This window comes from Poecilia reticulata, linkage group LG22 (assembly GCF_000633615.1).
Source record: "Poecilia reticulata strain Guanapo linkage group LG22, Guppy_female_1.0+MT, whole genome shotgun sequence".
Taxonomy (NCBI): Eukaryota; Metazoa; Chordata; class Actinopteri; order Cyprinodontiformes; family Poeciliidae; genus Poecilia; species Poecilia reticulata.
Window position 1 is genome coordinate 13,754,200 of NC_024352.1, and position 12,688 is coordinate 13,766,887.

The window sequence follows — 12,688 nt, forward strand, 5'->3', positions numbered from 1 at the left end:
TATATATATTTTTTTTTTTTTTTTTATCTTTCCTTGAATAGATTAAATACAAGATTGCACCTCGTAGAGAAGGGGATATAGCGTCCTGCTATGCGGACCCCACACTAGCTGAGAAAGAGCTTGGCTGGACAGCTGCCTTTGACTTGGAAAGAATGTGTAAGTGAGCCATACGTCACCATCTGATGAATTTAGTAAAAATATATATTTTTACTAATGCTTTTGTTTAACAAAAGCATTTCAGAAACTGTAACACATTTTGTCACACTACAGCCACAAGCTTCAATGTGTTTTATTTGAATTTTATGTGAAACAGGTAGACTTATTTTCATTTATTGAAACATAAAAATCTTTGAAATACAAATGTGGCCTCCGAGAGCTTCATCCTTCCGTTTTCAGATAAGATTGAACAGTCTTTTCAAACAGCTGCACTGATACTGATGTTAAATTACTGAGAGGTGGATTTTGACTTCAGAAAAAGTTGGTTGCACTGGAGGTCATCTGAGTAAAAGAGGTGAAGAAACCAAATGCACACCGCACTTTTCAGATTTTTTTTTTTTTTTTTTTTTTTTTTTTTCCCTCCCCAAGAAATTTAAAACGTGTTAATTTTTCTTCCACACTCACAGGTTTGCACTATATATTGATCCATCAAATAAAACACATTGACACATCTCATTTTTTTTAAAGTGACAAAATAAAGAAAACTGCCTCTAGATGTCATCCACAATAATATCCTAATGTTTCTGCATCCTGTATTGTGTAGGTGAAGACCTGTGGCGCTGGCAATCCATGAACCCCACTGGATTCACCAATGGCGTACCCTCTTGATGCATCTGCAGCTTCTTCTTTGGAAATCACCCACAGAAAACTGTGGCTGTAAACTATAAACTGTTTCAAGATATTTTATACAAGAGGAAACGTGTGTAAATCAAAGTTTTTTTTTCTCCTTGCAATTCAGGTTTAATAAGGGATTCTTACAAATGGGAAACATAAATAAATGTTCCTACAGAATAAATCACTTTCACTGTCTCAGTTCATTTTGAGTTTGATTTATATCCCATCCAAAATCTATGATGTCCTATTAAAGTTTAAATGTGTTGTGAGGTTAATATAGAAGGCTTCAGTGAAGCAAATTAGAACAATGCTGGTTTCAATATGCACCCTTCTGCATTTATAATAAGGTTCAAATGAGCTCAGCTCATCACAGACTCCTGAAAACTGTGTAAATATTGCACTATTCACTTGTTCATTTTAAAAGGGTCGCTGGGGCTTTAAATGGCTCCTTGAACCTTCGGGCACCCAGTTAATAAACACCCACGTCAGCACAGAGCTCCAGTCGCTCCGACCGGGTTTCGGTCTTTAGGGCTGAGCAGGAAGTGTCTGCCTGTGGACCCTGGACGAGGGGGAAAGAAAGCAGAGGGGGGTGACGCGGCGAGGTAAAATAAGATAAAATGGATATGGTGGCAGATTTGGGGGCGAGCAGGCTCTATCGGGCGCCGGGTGAATCCAGCCACCAGTGAGTATTGATGGTGTTCTTTTTTTTTTTTTTTTTTTTTTCCAAAGGGGGGCAAATCAGGATTTGGGGCGTAAGCGGGTCTCGGCGACACCTCTCGCCTGAGAACGAGCCGCTCGATCTGGGCAGCAGGCGAATCCTCCCCCGCTGCTCGTCGCGCTCCGGACCTCCAGCGCGGAGTGGAGTGGGGCGGGATGGGGAGGGGGTGGCCTTGTGGATATAAAAAACGGGCGTTTTTAGCGCATCATATCTTAACGGTGTCAGTGCATTTATTGCTCTGCACCCAGGACGGTCGCCTGTCTGTTTTCTCCATTGTGTGCTTGGCTGGAGCCTGAAGTGGGCGTCGCTCCAGGACAGGCTGGGCTGCTCCGGTGCGGCGCTGCCCGCTTTTCTCTTGCAGGACTGCAGCACTGTCGTGTCGTTTTGTAGGTCGAATGGTGTCTCGGTGAAAGGATAATGGCTCAGCTCAGATATTTCCTTTGGATTTGAGTGTGGAATAAATGGCCACAGAGTACTGCGGGTGTTTCACCGTGGGTTTATCGGGCGCTGCCGAGCCTTTCAGATGGCACGGCGGTGCAATTTACATACGAAAGCTTTAAGAATCAGATTTCTCATGCCTCAGAAAAAACAGGCACCATTCTTCAAATGAGGTTGAGAGAGATTTATTATTTCTTTTCCTTTGGGCTGCATGTCCAGCTGTAGTCTTTTTTAGATCATTTTCTACTAGTCGGATGTGTTTCATCATCAGGGGCTCCTTAAACTCTTTGAACTCGGCATACGGGAATGTTTAAAAGGTTTGTCACCCGAACCTCTGACTGGAGTCGGGCGTAACCCATTAAAAGGGCTTGCTTTGACTGAAGGATCTCTTAGCCAATCACAGTGCAGAAAGAAATCATGTAGGCGGGGTCGTCTAGTGCAGACAAAGATACATTAAATTAGAGGTTGATCTGAAGTGTATTTAGTATCTTTTATTTTGATTTTGCCCACATGAATATTACAATTAACATTGAAATAATTTTTTGGGTTTAAAGCATAATTAAAATAAAAGACACAATGTCCAGGTAAATCAATGTAAGCCCGCCCTGACATATTGATTTAGGTCTGGCCTGTTAATTTTTTGCTTTTATCAATGCCTGTCTCCTATTTAATTGAGCTAAATGTGATTATATGCATTAGTACATGATACAAATTTAGTTTCCTCCTACAGTTAAAAAAAAAATGTTGGGTTAACTGATTCCTCTAAATTGCCTTTAGATGTTATGTGAGTGTATGTAGGGACATTAGATATACGTCTGTGATGAACTGGCAACTTTTAATGTTCCCCACTTCTCACCAAATGACTGCTGGAGAAAGACATCTGCAACCTGAAAAGGATTAAGCTGGTGTAAAAAATGGTTGCAAACAGTTAGCAGGTGCTGGCTCTATTATAGACTTAGTTCCAATAACTACATTGTTATGTTAATGTGAATTTACCGTGCAAAACAAAAATGCAACTAGAGATTTTATTGGGATTGGTACTGGATAGGGTTATGGACCCTAACCACGCATGCAGAGCTACACTGGAATAGCTTAGATGAAAATATAAGGGTATTAGAAAGCCAGACCTAAATCAATTTAAAACCTGTGGCAAGACTTGAAAAATCACTCTTCATTGATGCTTTGCATCCAATCAAACTGAGTTTGACTTTTTTTGCAAAGAAAAATGGCTAAAACCTTTTGATGTCCAAAGCAGGTGACATACTCAAATCTGTTTGAGTATGTCAAATCTGTTTGAGTACGTCAAATCTGTTTGACATACTCAAACAGATTTGCCTGTATTTTTGCAGTGACTAACTAAGAATACAAGTGCATGTCACACTATAAAGATTTGTATCCACGAACAACTTTGAAAATAAATGATCAGTCCACTTTCTCTTCACATTTATGCACTACTTTGTTTTAGTCTATTCCATAATTTCCTTATATAGTACCTGTTTATTTGTGGCAGCAACATGACAACATGGGAAAAAGTTCAGGGGATATTGATTGTAATTTAAGTGGTTGTAAATATAAAACTCTTGCTTTGATAATATTTTGTTGAGACAAATGCAGTCAGTTTGTCTTTTTTTGTTTACAGGTTCTGGTAATGCTGTCGCTTTTGTCTCCTGCAGGCAACCTCAGAGGTGGTTCAACACGGCCGACATCACTGCATCCCACCAGAGCAACCTTTTGAAGCAGCTAAACGAGCAGCGCCGGCAGGAGCTTTTTTGCGACTGCAGTGTGTTGGTCGAGGGCCAGCTCTTTAGGGCCCACCGGAACGTCCTGTTTGCCAGCAGCGGTTACTTCCGGATGCTGCTGTCCCGGGGGCCAGACGGGCTGCCAGAAACTGTCAACGCAACCTTCGACGTCTTCAGCCCAGAGACTTTCACAGTTATCTTGGATTTTATCTACTCCGGGCAGCTGGATCTGTCCAGTCACAATGTGATCGAGGTCATGTCCGCGGCCAGCTACTTGCAGATGAACAGTGTCATCACATACTGCAAAAACTTCATCAAATCTTCCCTGGACATTAGTGTAAAGGACGAAGACAGTGACCGCTGCCACAGCCTGTCTGAGACCTGTTCTTTCACCAGCGGAGCAGGAGAAGAGTCTACAGAGCATCCGCAGCAAGGCCCCCGCTCTGTCAGCCCACCGCCTGCACTCTGGACCCGGGACAACTCCAGGTCCCAGTCCAGTTTTATGGGGAAGGAGCCGGAGCAGGAAGTTGCAGTCTCAGCCCTTAAGACTGACCCAAGTAGCCCTGCTAATGAGCTCAGTGCAGAGACAGATGACCTGCATGACCCTCAGGACCCTCTGTACACACTGCCAGGATCAGAGCGCCGACGTGGGAAAGCAGGGACCAAAAGGAGAGCTCCCAACAGCATTCGTTCTGGCCAGCATGAAGACCTGGATATTCAGGAGGCGAGAACCATAAAGGCTGAGAAAGCAGAGGAGCTTTACGCCACACTACCTCCAATCGTTGGCGTTATTGGCCACTTTAATAAAGGTGTGTTTGTCTGTACAGACCATCAATAGCTTTGCTAGTCTGTCCACGTTACTGATGGACAGACTTGAATGACGTGAGTCTTATTTGGTAAGACAAATATTTCAGCCATATCTTCTCATTTTTTGCAGATTCCAACCCTGTTATGCGCTTTAAATGCCCATTTTGCACACACACCGTGAAAAGGAAGGCAGACCTGAAGCGTCACCTGCGCTGTCACACCGGAGAGAGACCGTACCCATGTCAGGCCTGCAATAAGCGCTTCACCCGCCTGGAGCACCTACGTAGCCACTTTGAGACAGTAGGTCTTCTCAGAGTCTGAAGCTAACATTCAGCTGTGCTTTTTTTATTTAACATCACATAAAATATAGTAAAATAGTTAGTATAGCTTTGTTAATACAAAATTCAGTGGATAACATTTAAAAAGAAGCTACATACTGTTCAGTTTAGCTTGATTCTTATACCCCACTTTACAGTGTGGAGGAAACAAATGCATCAGACAGTCACTTGGATTCTGTTTCTCATTCTGAGCAGGCGTTAAGTAAAATGAACAGGTGAACCATCCCTTTAATCAAGAAGAAACGTATAAAAGAACCAGATTTAGGAAGGATGACTATCTGCCTCGGATGACTGGGGGTGGCATGACAGGAAAGAGAGACTTAATAGGGAATACCCATCTTTGGGTATTCCCTAAGATACCCAAAGATGGGTATCTTAGGGTATCTTACCAACAAACTGTTTTAAAAAGGAATGTTTTTTTGGGATGGCAACACAAAGGTAGGGGAATACCTTTGTGTTGCCTCGAGGTAAAAGTACTGATCTATTTTTTTTTTCCTTCATCACTCTGGGACAGGGTGTTCTACTTTTATGTGCATATAGGGTTATAGGTCTTTTATGTGGGTTATAGGTCATGTTGAGGTTTTATACTATCCAGATGTACCAAATGTTACAACATTTTATTGAAAACATTTAGGTTAGAAGAAAACACCATCATCAGTAAATATGCATGTGGAACCCCAAACTAAAAACTTGACCCACAGTGGAACCTCCAACTATGGGCCTCATTTAACAATGCCCTAGTGGGATCGTGATGAGCCTCCTATTTCTGTGAAGCTGGATATTAGTTTAAACTATTGGACAAACATTGGTGGATTTGGTTAGTACATAAGTGGGAGACCCAATTTTTAAATATGGGCAAAATGTTGCCCATCATTGATGTCACAGGGGGCTTTCTGGGCTGAGAGTGGGAAGCCCACCCTTTGCGCAAGTTTGTTGAGACTCCACAGTCCCCACCACTCACATAATCATCTACTGAATCTCCAGAAGAAGCCTGTGGGTAAGAGAAGTCGTCATAGTCTGAAAGATTTGGAGAACTTATGGAAGAGTGGGAAAATATTGCCAAGTGGTCTCTGCTGGTAGACTCCAACCAATATTAACCACTTTTATGAGCATATATAAATGACTCAAATCTGGAATTAATTATAAAAGAAAAACAGAATTGCATTTTAACTGTTTTGTGGCTTTCCGCAGATTCATCAAGCCAGGAAACTGGTGTGCAGGAAGTGCAAATGTCAGGTGACAGAGGAAACCGGGCATGTGGTGTGTGAGGGCACACGCCGCTACCGCATCTGCACCACCTGTATCCAGGAAGTGGGCTGTGACGACATACCCATGGACGGTCTGCAGACGCCCAACGAGGAGCCAGCGCTGTTATTAGGTGTGGACGGTGAGGAGGAGGGAGACACCAAGAGAAACTGGATGGTGAATGACGAAGATGATCTCGCTGAAGACTCGGGTGCAGATCTCATCATCCAGCAAGTGGATGACAGCGACGAGGAGCTGCAGTGAAGAAGGACCAAACTACGTGCACATATATTGGCAGTGTGCATCTCTGTGTTAAAGCAATGCAAAAAAAACAAACAAACAAACAAACAAAAAAAAACTAGTCTGGAGATGTAAGCTCTCAGTTTATTGGGTGTATCCAACACAGGAATCATTCTTTTTGAGACTGTGGGGAAAACAAAAACTGCTTTTGGTAAATGTTGCTAAAGTTATGCAGTATCCAAAGCATGCATATTCATTTCTATTGTTTTGATTGAGTTGTTGTGTTACAATGATTTTAATAAGTGTTTCTTCATTTGAATGCATGAAAAGACACTCTGTCTTTTCAGAGATTTGGGACTTTTTGTTAGCAATGAACCCAAAATGTTGATCCAGACTAAATGGCAGCTTTTAAGGATTTTTCAAGTTTAAGGAGACATAATTTTGTTTAAAGTGTTTTTTTGCAAGCTCTCTGATTTCTTGTTTATTATATGCACTATGGTATAATCAATTGTAATTTATTTATTACTTTTTATTTTTACTTTCTGACACATTAAAGATATTTTTATACACCTGTACCTGATTTATCATTAGATGTGAGTTGTAACTAAGCTACTATATCTCTACCAGTTATTCATTTGTGCATTATACTTTCAAAAAGAACCTAGCTTTCATATTCTGAAATATGAAGATCATCAAGTTGAAAAACTAGACAAAGTATTTGCGAAAACAATTTTAAGAAAAATTTGTGACTCAAATGAACGAAGTGTCATAGCATATTTTGAGATCCAATTAACACAATATCATTTTTGTGAAGCCTACTTTGAAAAAACTAGAGTACTTACACTCCAGAAAACTTTTTCTCTTTTTTAAACCATAAAATGTAAAATAATGCTTAATTTTGTTTGATCAAGGAGAAAATATGTGTACTTTCTTTACATGAGTGAAGTTGTCTGACAAGGAATCAGAACTACAGTCAATAGAAATGAACCACAACACTCAGTCTTCAGGAAATAAAATTATTTTCATGTTATATTTGAGCGGTTTTCTACTTCCCTTCTTCAAATTGAATTTACACCTAAACTATTAAGTGAAATAAACTGGTGCTGTGTGGTTGGTGTATGAAATGGGTTTGTTTTCAGGTACAGCATTTAAGTAAGTTAGGACAAAATATCAACACTGTCCAAAACGGGGATATGAATGTGTGAAGAGGTGATCTGGCCCAGCTTATATTTTCTGATATTTATTTATTTATTTATTTATTTATTTATTTATTTATTTATTTATTTATTTATTTATTTATTTATTTATTTTTGATATTTTACTTTGCTATACTGACACTTCTAGGGTTCCGTTTTTACCTAGTGTTTAAAGAGACCTCGACGTCTTCTGGAAAGCTGACATACAATTGCACAAGATATAAGAACTACAAGGCCAGATAAATATTTTATATTCTGTGTGGTGACTAAAAGAATGTGCAATAAATAAATGTGATTTTTGTTCTATATCCTATCGCTTCTTATTCACTACCTAATTATTGCCAGTAGATGGCGCCTATGCATTTTTTTTTTTTTTAAAGAAAACGTCACAACTCGCGTTTCCAGGAAGTATGACGTCAGGCTGCTGTTAGCTAGCTAGTGATGGCTGCTACAATGAGGCTTGTCAACAGAACAACTTTAAGATTAAGAATGGGTCAGCAATATATGTCGTTCAGCTCCGCACCAAAGGAGAAGACGGTTAGTTCTGGGTTTTTATTTCCCCGTTGTTTGAACTAAACGTTTATAGTTGGTGCCGTAAAGAACATCGGTCTCCAAATATCCATTAGCCTCAACTTGAAGCTGGTTGTGTTTGGTGACTCTTGAGGAGACGCTACAATTCAGCTTTAACTCTATTTTTATTTGACTGTTGGTAGTTATATGTGTGTGTTTTGCCTTTAGACATGTGTAAAAGCTGCTCATGCTCTCCCACAAACTGTGAAAATAGTGGAAGTTGGACCCAGAGACGGTCTTCAAAATGAAAAGGTACACTTGTATAAATAAATAAATTATGTTTTTTGTGTGTGTTTATAGTTTTGTTTGGTTTTATGTGATTTTCAAGCCATAAGATTAACCAAATGAAGGTTAATCACTATTTACAACTAAATGTTTATCCAAGGGGAGCAGGTGCTTTCTTGTGTCAGGAATTTCAGTGAAGTACATAATATAGACATTTATTTATTTATTTATCTTTAGCTTTAAAAAAAAATCACAATTACAACAAAAACATTTTTGTTGTAAAAAATAGACAAAAAATAAAAAATGGTGGCTTTTTCCAAGGTTATATCATCCTCAGTTTCCAAAATTAAGCAAAAATAAAATGTGGTTTGATTTAACCGCTCTAAAAATTGTTGCTAAATATTGTTTTCTGTATTGGTGCCTTACGTAAAATCTGTTATTCTTAAGAGCACTTGTCTTTTAAATGAATGCTTTTGTCAGTATTATAATTGCAATAATACTGTGCAGTTATATTATTAAATAGTTTTTATATTATCGTGTTTTTGAATAATTGTCAGTACAGGCATTACAGCATATTAATTTTGAATTTACAAGCATACAATTCTTTCATTTTTACTTGTGCAACTATAATTATGTAATACAGCGAAGATGTTTTAAACCTAACATGTTGGCTGTTTTTGTTTCTGTTTTGTTACGATGCTGATTTTTTTATAAGATACTACCTTTCAAAAAAAAAAAAGCAAAATAATTTTAAATATAAAGTTAAATAGTTGCCCTAGTGGTTCAGTGAGCAAAAGAATAGGTGTGGCAATCTTGTTCAATCTGGTGAAATTACGTGAGTCATGCCTAGTTGGCATTATTTATCAGCTGTTCTTCATTTTTGTGTTTTATTATTCTATCCCTTAGACTATCGTTCCAACAGAGGCAAAAATCAATTTAATTAACATGTTGTCAGAGTCTGGACTTCCAGTCATCGAGGCCACCAGCTTTGTGTCCCCTAAATGGGTTCCTCAGGTAAGCATTTTAGAACAAAACCCACTCTGACCTCAGCATGTAAGAATGAATTGAGCTTTGTTTTTTTTTTGTACTGATTGGCTTCTATTGTTTAATTATCAGATGGCAGATCAGGTGGAGGTGATGAAAGGTATCCGTAAGAAACCAGGAGTGTCTTATCCAGTCCTCACGCCAAACCTGAAAGGTTTTCAAGCTGCTGTGAGTGCTGCACATTCCTGTATTTCTGCTTCAGCCCTGAATAGGTACTGAATGTTCAGGTTTTAATACTGCAGGTGATAGCTCTAAAACATGTTTTGATTTCTTGCACTGTAGCTAAAGGCCGGAGCTTCAGAGGTGGCCATATTTGGTGCTGCATCTGAGCTGTTTAGCAAGAAGAACATAAACTGCTCTGTGGAGGAGAGTTTGCAGCGCTTCGAGGAGGTCATGAAGGCAGCTAAAGAAGCTGCTGTGCCAGTTCGGGGGTATAATTACCAGCATCCTCGCCACTCTCAGTAAACCTTTAAATCATTCGGACTTGCTCTCAAACTCTTTCATCCATGTTTCTCGTCACTGCAGTTATGTCTCGTGCGTTGTGGGATGTCCGTATGAGGGCCAGGTGGCGCCTGAGAAAGTTGCACATGTGAGTTATGGCTCAAAAGATGTTGAGTTTGTTCAGCAAATAAGTCGTTCATCATCTTTTGTAAAACAGCCAGACGCAAAGCACTTATGATTTGTTTCTGTGTCACAGGTGGCGAAGCGCCTGTACTCTATGGGCTGTTACGAGATTTCTCTAGGTGACACTATTGGAGTGGGGACTCCTGGAAGTATGACTAAAATGTTGGAAGCTGTGACCAAAGAGGTGCCAGTGAGCGCTTTAGCTGTTCACTGCCACGACACTTATGGCCAGGCTCTGGCTAACATCCTCATAGCCTTGCAGGTCAGGCTGAGTTCATGTTTCTGAATCTAAAAGCTTTCCCTGAAACAATCTAGGGTATTATTATAAAAGTGAAGTTTTTTTCATTTTGTTTTGTTTCCTTTTCTCAGATGGGAATCAGCGTGGTAGACTCATCAGTAGCTGGACTGGGCGGCTGTCCATACGCTCAGGGGGCTTCTGGGAATGTTGCAACTGAAGATGTTGTTTATATGCTGCATGGACTTGGAATTGAAACGGTAAGAGATCAACTTTTTATCTGCTTGACTTTGCTTTGGAGTCGGCTAGGAGGGAAAAGAAAACCAGTTGTTAATTACACTTCTGGTAAATTTACATATCGCTTATCAACAGCAGTTATTTCATTAATTATTAGTTTATAATGCCTCAGCTGATCCATTTTCTGTCTCCGGATGAAACGGTCACATATTAAATGACTTGTACATTTTCTTAAAAACCAGAATTGAATGTTACAGTACTCTGTAAAACAATATTTTCCAGTATTTTTTAAAATAACATTGGAGTTAAATTTTCACCTTTGATCAATCGAGAATAATTTCATTCTGTTCCTGTTTTCTGTCAGTCTGCTTATGCTGTTGCTGCTCTTCTTGTAAACTTTAAAAATAGATGAATTACTTATGTTTTACTTGAACTTTTCCTCAAATCATTTAAGCTGTGACTCTGTGTTCTCACGTCAGGGAGTGGACCTCTCAAAGCTGATGGATGCTGGAGCTTTTATCTGTCGAACCATCAACAGGAAGACCAGCTCCAAAGTGGCACAAGCCACCTGCAAACTGTAGACAAAAAATAAAAAATGGTGGCTTTTTCCAAGGTTATATCATCCTCAGTTTCCAAAATTAAGCAAAAATAAAATGTGGTTTGATTTAACCGCTCTAAAAATTGTTGCTAAATATTGTTTTCTGTATTGGTGCCTTATGTAAAATCTGTTATTCTTAAGAGCAATTGTCTTTTAAATGAATGCTTTTGTCAATTTGTGGTCAGTGGATGAAGAATGGACTTAACTAAGTTTCTAATGACACACGGTCCTGTAAATACAGATTAAATCACTAATATCACAGCAGAAGATTTAGTTCAGGATGTACCTGTGGAAACCATCATGCCTTTGAAGTTTGGACAATATAATGGTTAGTGAAACTGTTTATTTTTTTTAACATAGTGCTTAAGGTTATTTATTTAAATTATCTCTTTAAATCTGATATGTACATATTTATGAAAGTTGAAAGTTTCAAAAATAAAAATATTTTGCATTGTAATTTGTGATTGCGTTTGTCTACTGATGAATATTGCTAGGATGTAATATTTGTTTTAGCATCATCTCATACTGGAAACCTTTGAGAAATCCTGCTTTTAAGTATTTGTGTAATGTGTGACCAGGGAATCCCAGCTTAGACATAAAGTATAGTTACAGTATGTTGCTTCTGCAAAAATATGTTTTTTGCACATTTGTTAAAACTCACCATATTGTGACAGTGTAATGTGAGACGGATAATCTGTGAAAAGATCGAGCGCCTCCACTACCTCCCGGTGTTTCTATTGCTATTTGAAGGAATGCACTACTCCTGGTCAAAAACAACCAACCAGAGGCAGAAGGAGTATCTCAGCAGTGTCAATCAATCTCTGTACGTGCCGCTAAACCTGCGGTGAAGAAACAACTTATCATTACAGGAAAACCATTTATCCGCCATCATCGGTGGCCATGCTAACTAACCTTAGATTCAGAGCAGGTCATGTTGTGATGAGCCAGCTACAGTTTAGCAGAGAGATAGGGGGAGGTTCTGAGTGGGGTATACACAAGAGTGAATGACAGCACTAAGACTCTCTTCCTGGCTCTGATTGGTTGTTTCTGACAGCACAGGACGTTAGGTAGAAGGCAAAGGACCTTGATTTTTTTTTCACAGTTTGTGTTTCAAACTGTCTCAACATAGTAATAGTTTTGACAAATGTGTAAAAAAACTTTTTTTATTTTTTTTATAGAAGTTGCATATGGCTGTTTTAAGTCCTCAAGTGCCAGGGTCCTGCAAGTTTTAGATGCGCAGATCAAATAGTTTAAGCTCATCATTCAATCATGTTCCAGATAAATATCTGAAGCACCTGAATCAAATAGCCTCACTATTAATTTGAGTCGGGTCTGCTTGAGAAGGAATCCATCAAAAGGTTCCAGGATATTATCTTTTGAGGACCAGACCATGCACACACACACTCACACCTAGGGGCAATTTAGACAGACCAATTAACCTGACAGTCATGTTTTTGAACTGTGGGAGGAAACTGGAGTACCCGGAGAAAACCCACGCATGCACAGGGAGAACATGCAAACTCCATGCAGAAAGACCGGGAATTGAACCCAGAACCTTCTTGCTGCAAGGCAACAGCTCTACCAACTGCGCCACTGTGCAGCC

The 12,688-nt window shown here is 39.4% G+C and overlaps 3 protein-coding genes across 6 annotated transcripts in view; all 3 read left to right on the forward strand.

Moving 5' to 3' along the window:
- Positions 1-1,029, forward strand: part of gale (UDP-galactose-4-epimerase) — a 5,218-nt gene extending 4,189 nt beyond the window's left edge. For all 3 annotated transcript variants that reach the window (XM_008399574.2, XM_008399575.2, XM_017302416.1), the window contains exons 10-11: positions 42-156; positions 761-1,029. In XM_008399574.2, coding sequence (XP_008397796.1) covers positions 42-156; positions 761-825 — 180 coding nt within the window. In that variant the 3' untranslated portion in view covers positions 826-1,029. The remainder of the gene's footprint in view (positions 1-41; positions 157-760) is intronic.
- A 299-nt stretch (positions 1,030-1,328) lies between these two features.
- zbtb8a (zinc finger and BTB domain containing 8A) lies at positions 1,329-7,466 on the forward strand. Of its 2 annotated transcripts, none has more exons than XM_008399577.2 (4): positions 1,329-1,513; positions 3,661-4,535; positions 4,664-4,833; positions 6,063-7,466. In XM_008399577.2, the coding sequence occupies exons 1-4, from the start codon at positions 1,449-1,451 to the stop codon at positions 6,378-6,380; spliced, it is 1,428 nt and encodes a 475-aa protein (XP_008397799.1). In that variant the 5' UTR covers positions 1,329-1,448; the 3' UTR covers positions 6,381-7,466. The 2 variants fall into 2 exon arrangements, with proteins under 2 accessions (XP_008397799.1, XP_008397800.1); XM_008399578.2 differs by lacking the exon at positions 1,329-1,513 and adding an exon at positions 1,565-2,304.
- Positions 7,467-7,952: 486 nt separating this feature from the next.
- Positions 7,953-11,173, forward strand: hmgcl (3-hydroxy-3-methylglutaryl-CoA lyase). The gene is made up of 9 exons (XM_008399579.2): positions 7,953-8,089; positions 8,291-8,374; positions 9,254-9,361; positions 9,464-9,559; positions 9,674-9,822; positions 9,917-9,980; positions 10,089-10,277; positions 10,385-10,510; positions 10,967-11,173. The coding sequence occupies exons 1-9, from the start codon at positions 7,994-7,996 to the stop codon at positions 11,066-11,068; spliced, it is 1,014 nt and encodes a 337-aa protein (XP_008397801.1). The 5' UTR covers positions 7,953-7,993; the 3' UTR covers positions 11,069-11,173.
- Positions 11,174-12,688: the final 1,515 nt, after the last annotated feature.

Coding starts and splice junctions, on each gene's coding strand:
- zbtb8a (XM_008399577.2), top strand. CDS start 1,449: ATGGATATGGTGGCAGATTTGGGGGCGAGCAGGCTCTATCGGGCGCCG. Junction 1,514..3,660: donor CCGGGTGAATCCAGCCACCA/GTGAGTATTGAT, acceptor TGTCTCCTGCAG/GCAACCTCAGAGGTGGTTCA. Junction 4,536..4,663: donor TATTGGCCACTTTAATAAAG/GTGTGTTTGTCT, acceptor CATTTTTTGCAG/ATTCCAACCCTGTTATGCGC.
- hmgcl (XM_008399579.2), top strand. CDS start 7,994: ATGGCTGCTACAATGAGGCTTGTCAACAGAACAACTTTAAGATTAAGA. Junction 8,090..8,290: donor CCGCACCAAAGGAGAAGACG/GTTAGTTCTGGG, acceptor TTTTGCCTTTAG/ACATGTGTAAAAGCTGCTCA. Junction 8,375..9,253: donor ACGGTCTTCAAAATGAAAAG/GTACACTTGTAT, acceptor TCTATCCCTTAG/ACTATCGTTCCAACAGAGGC.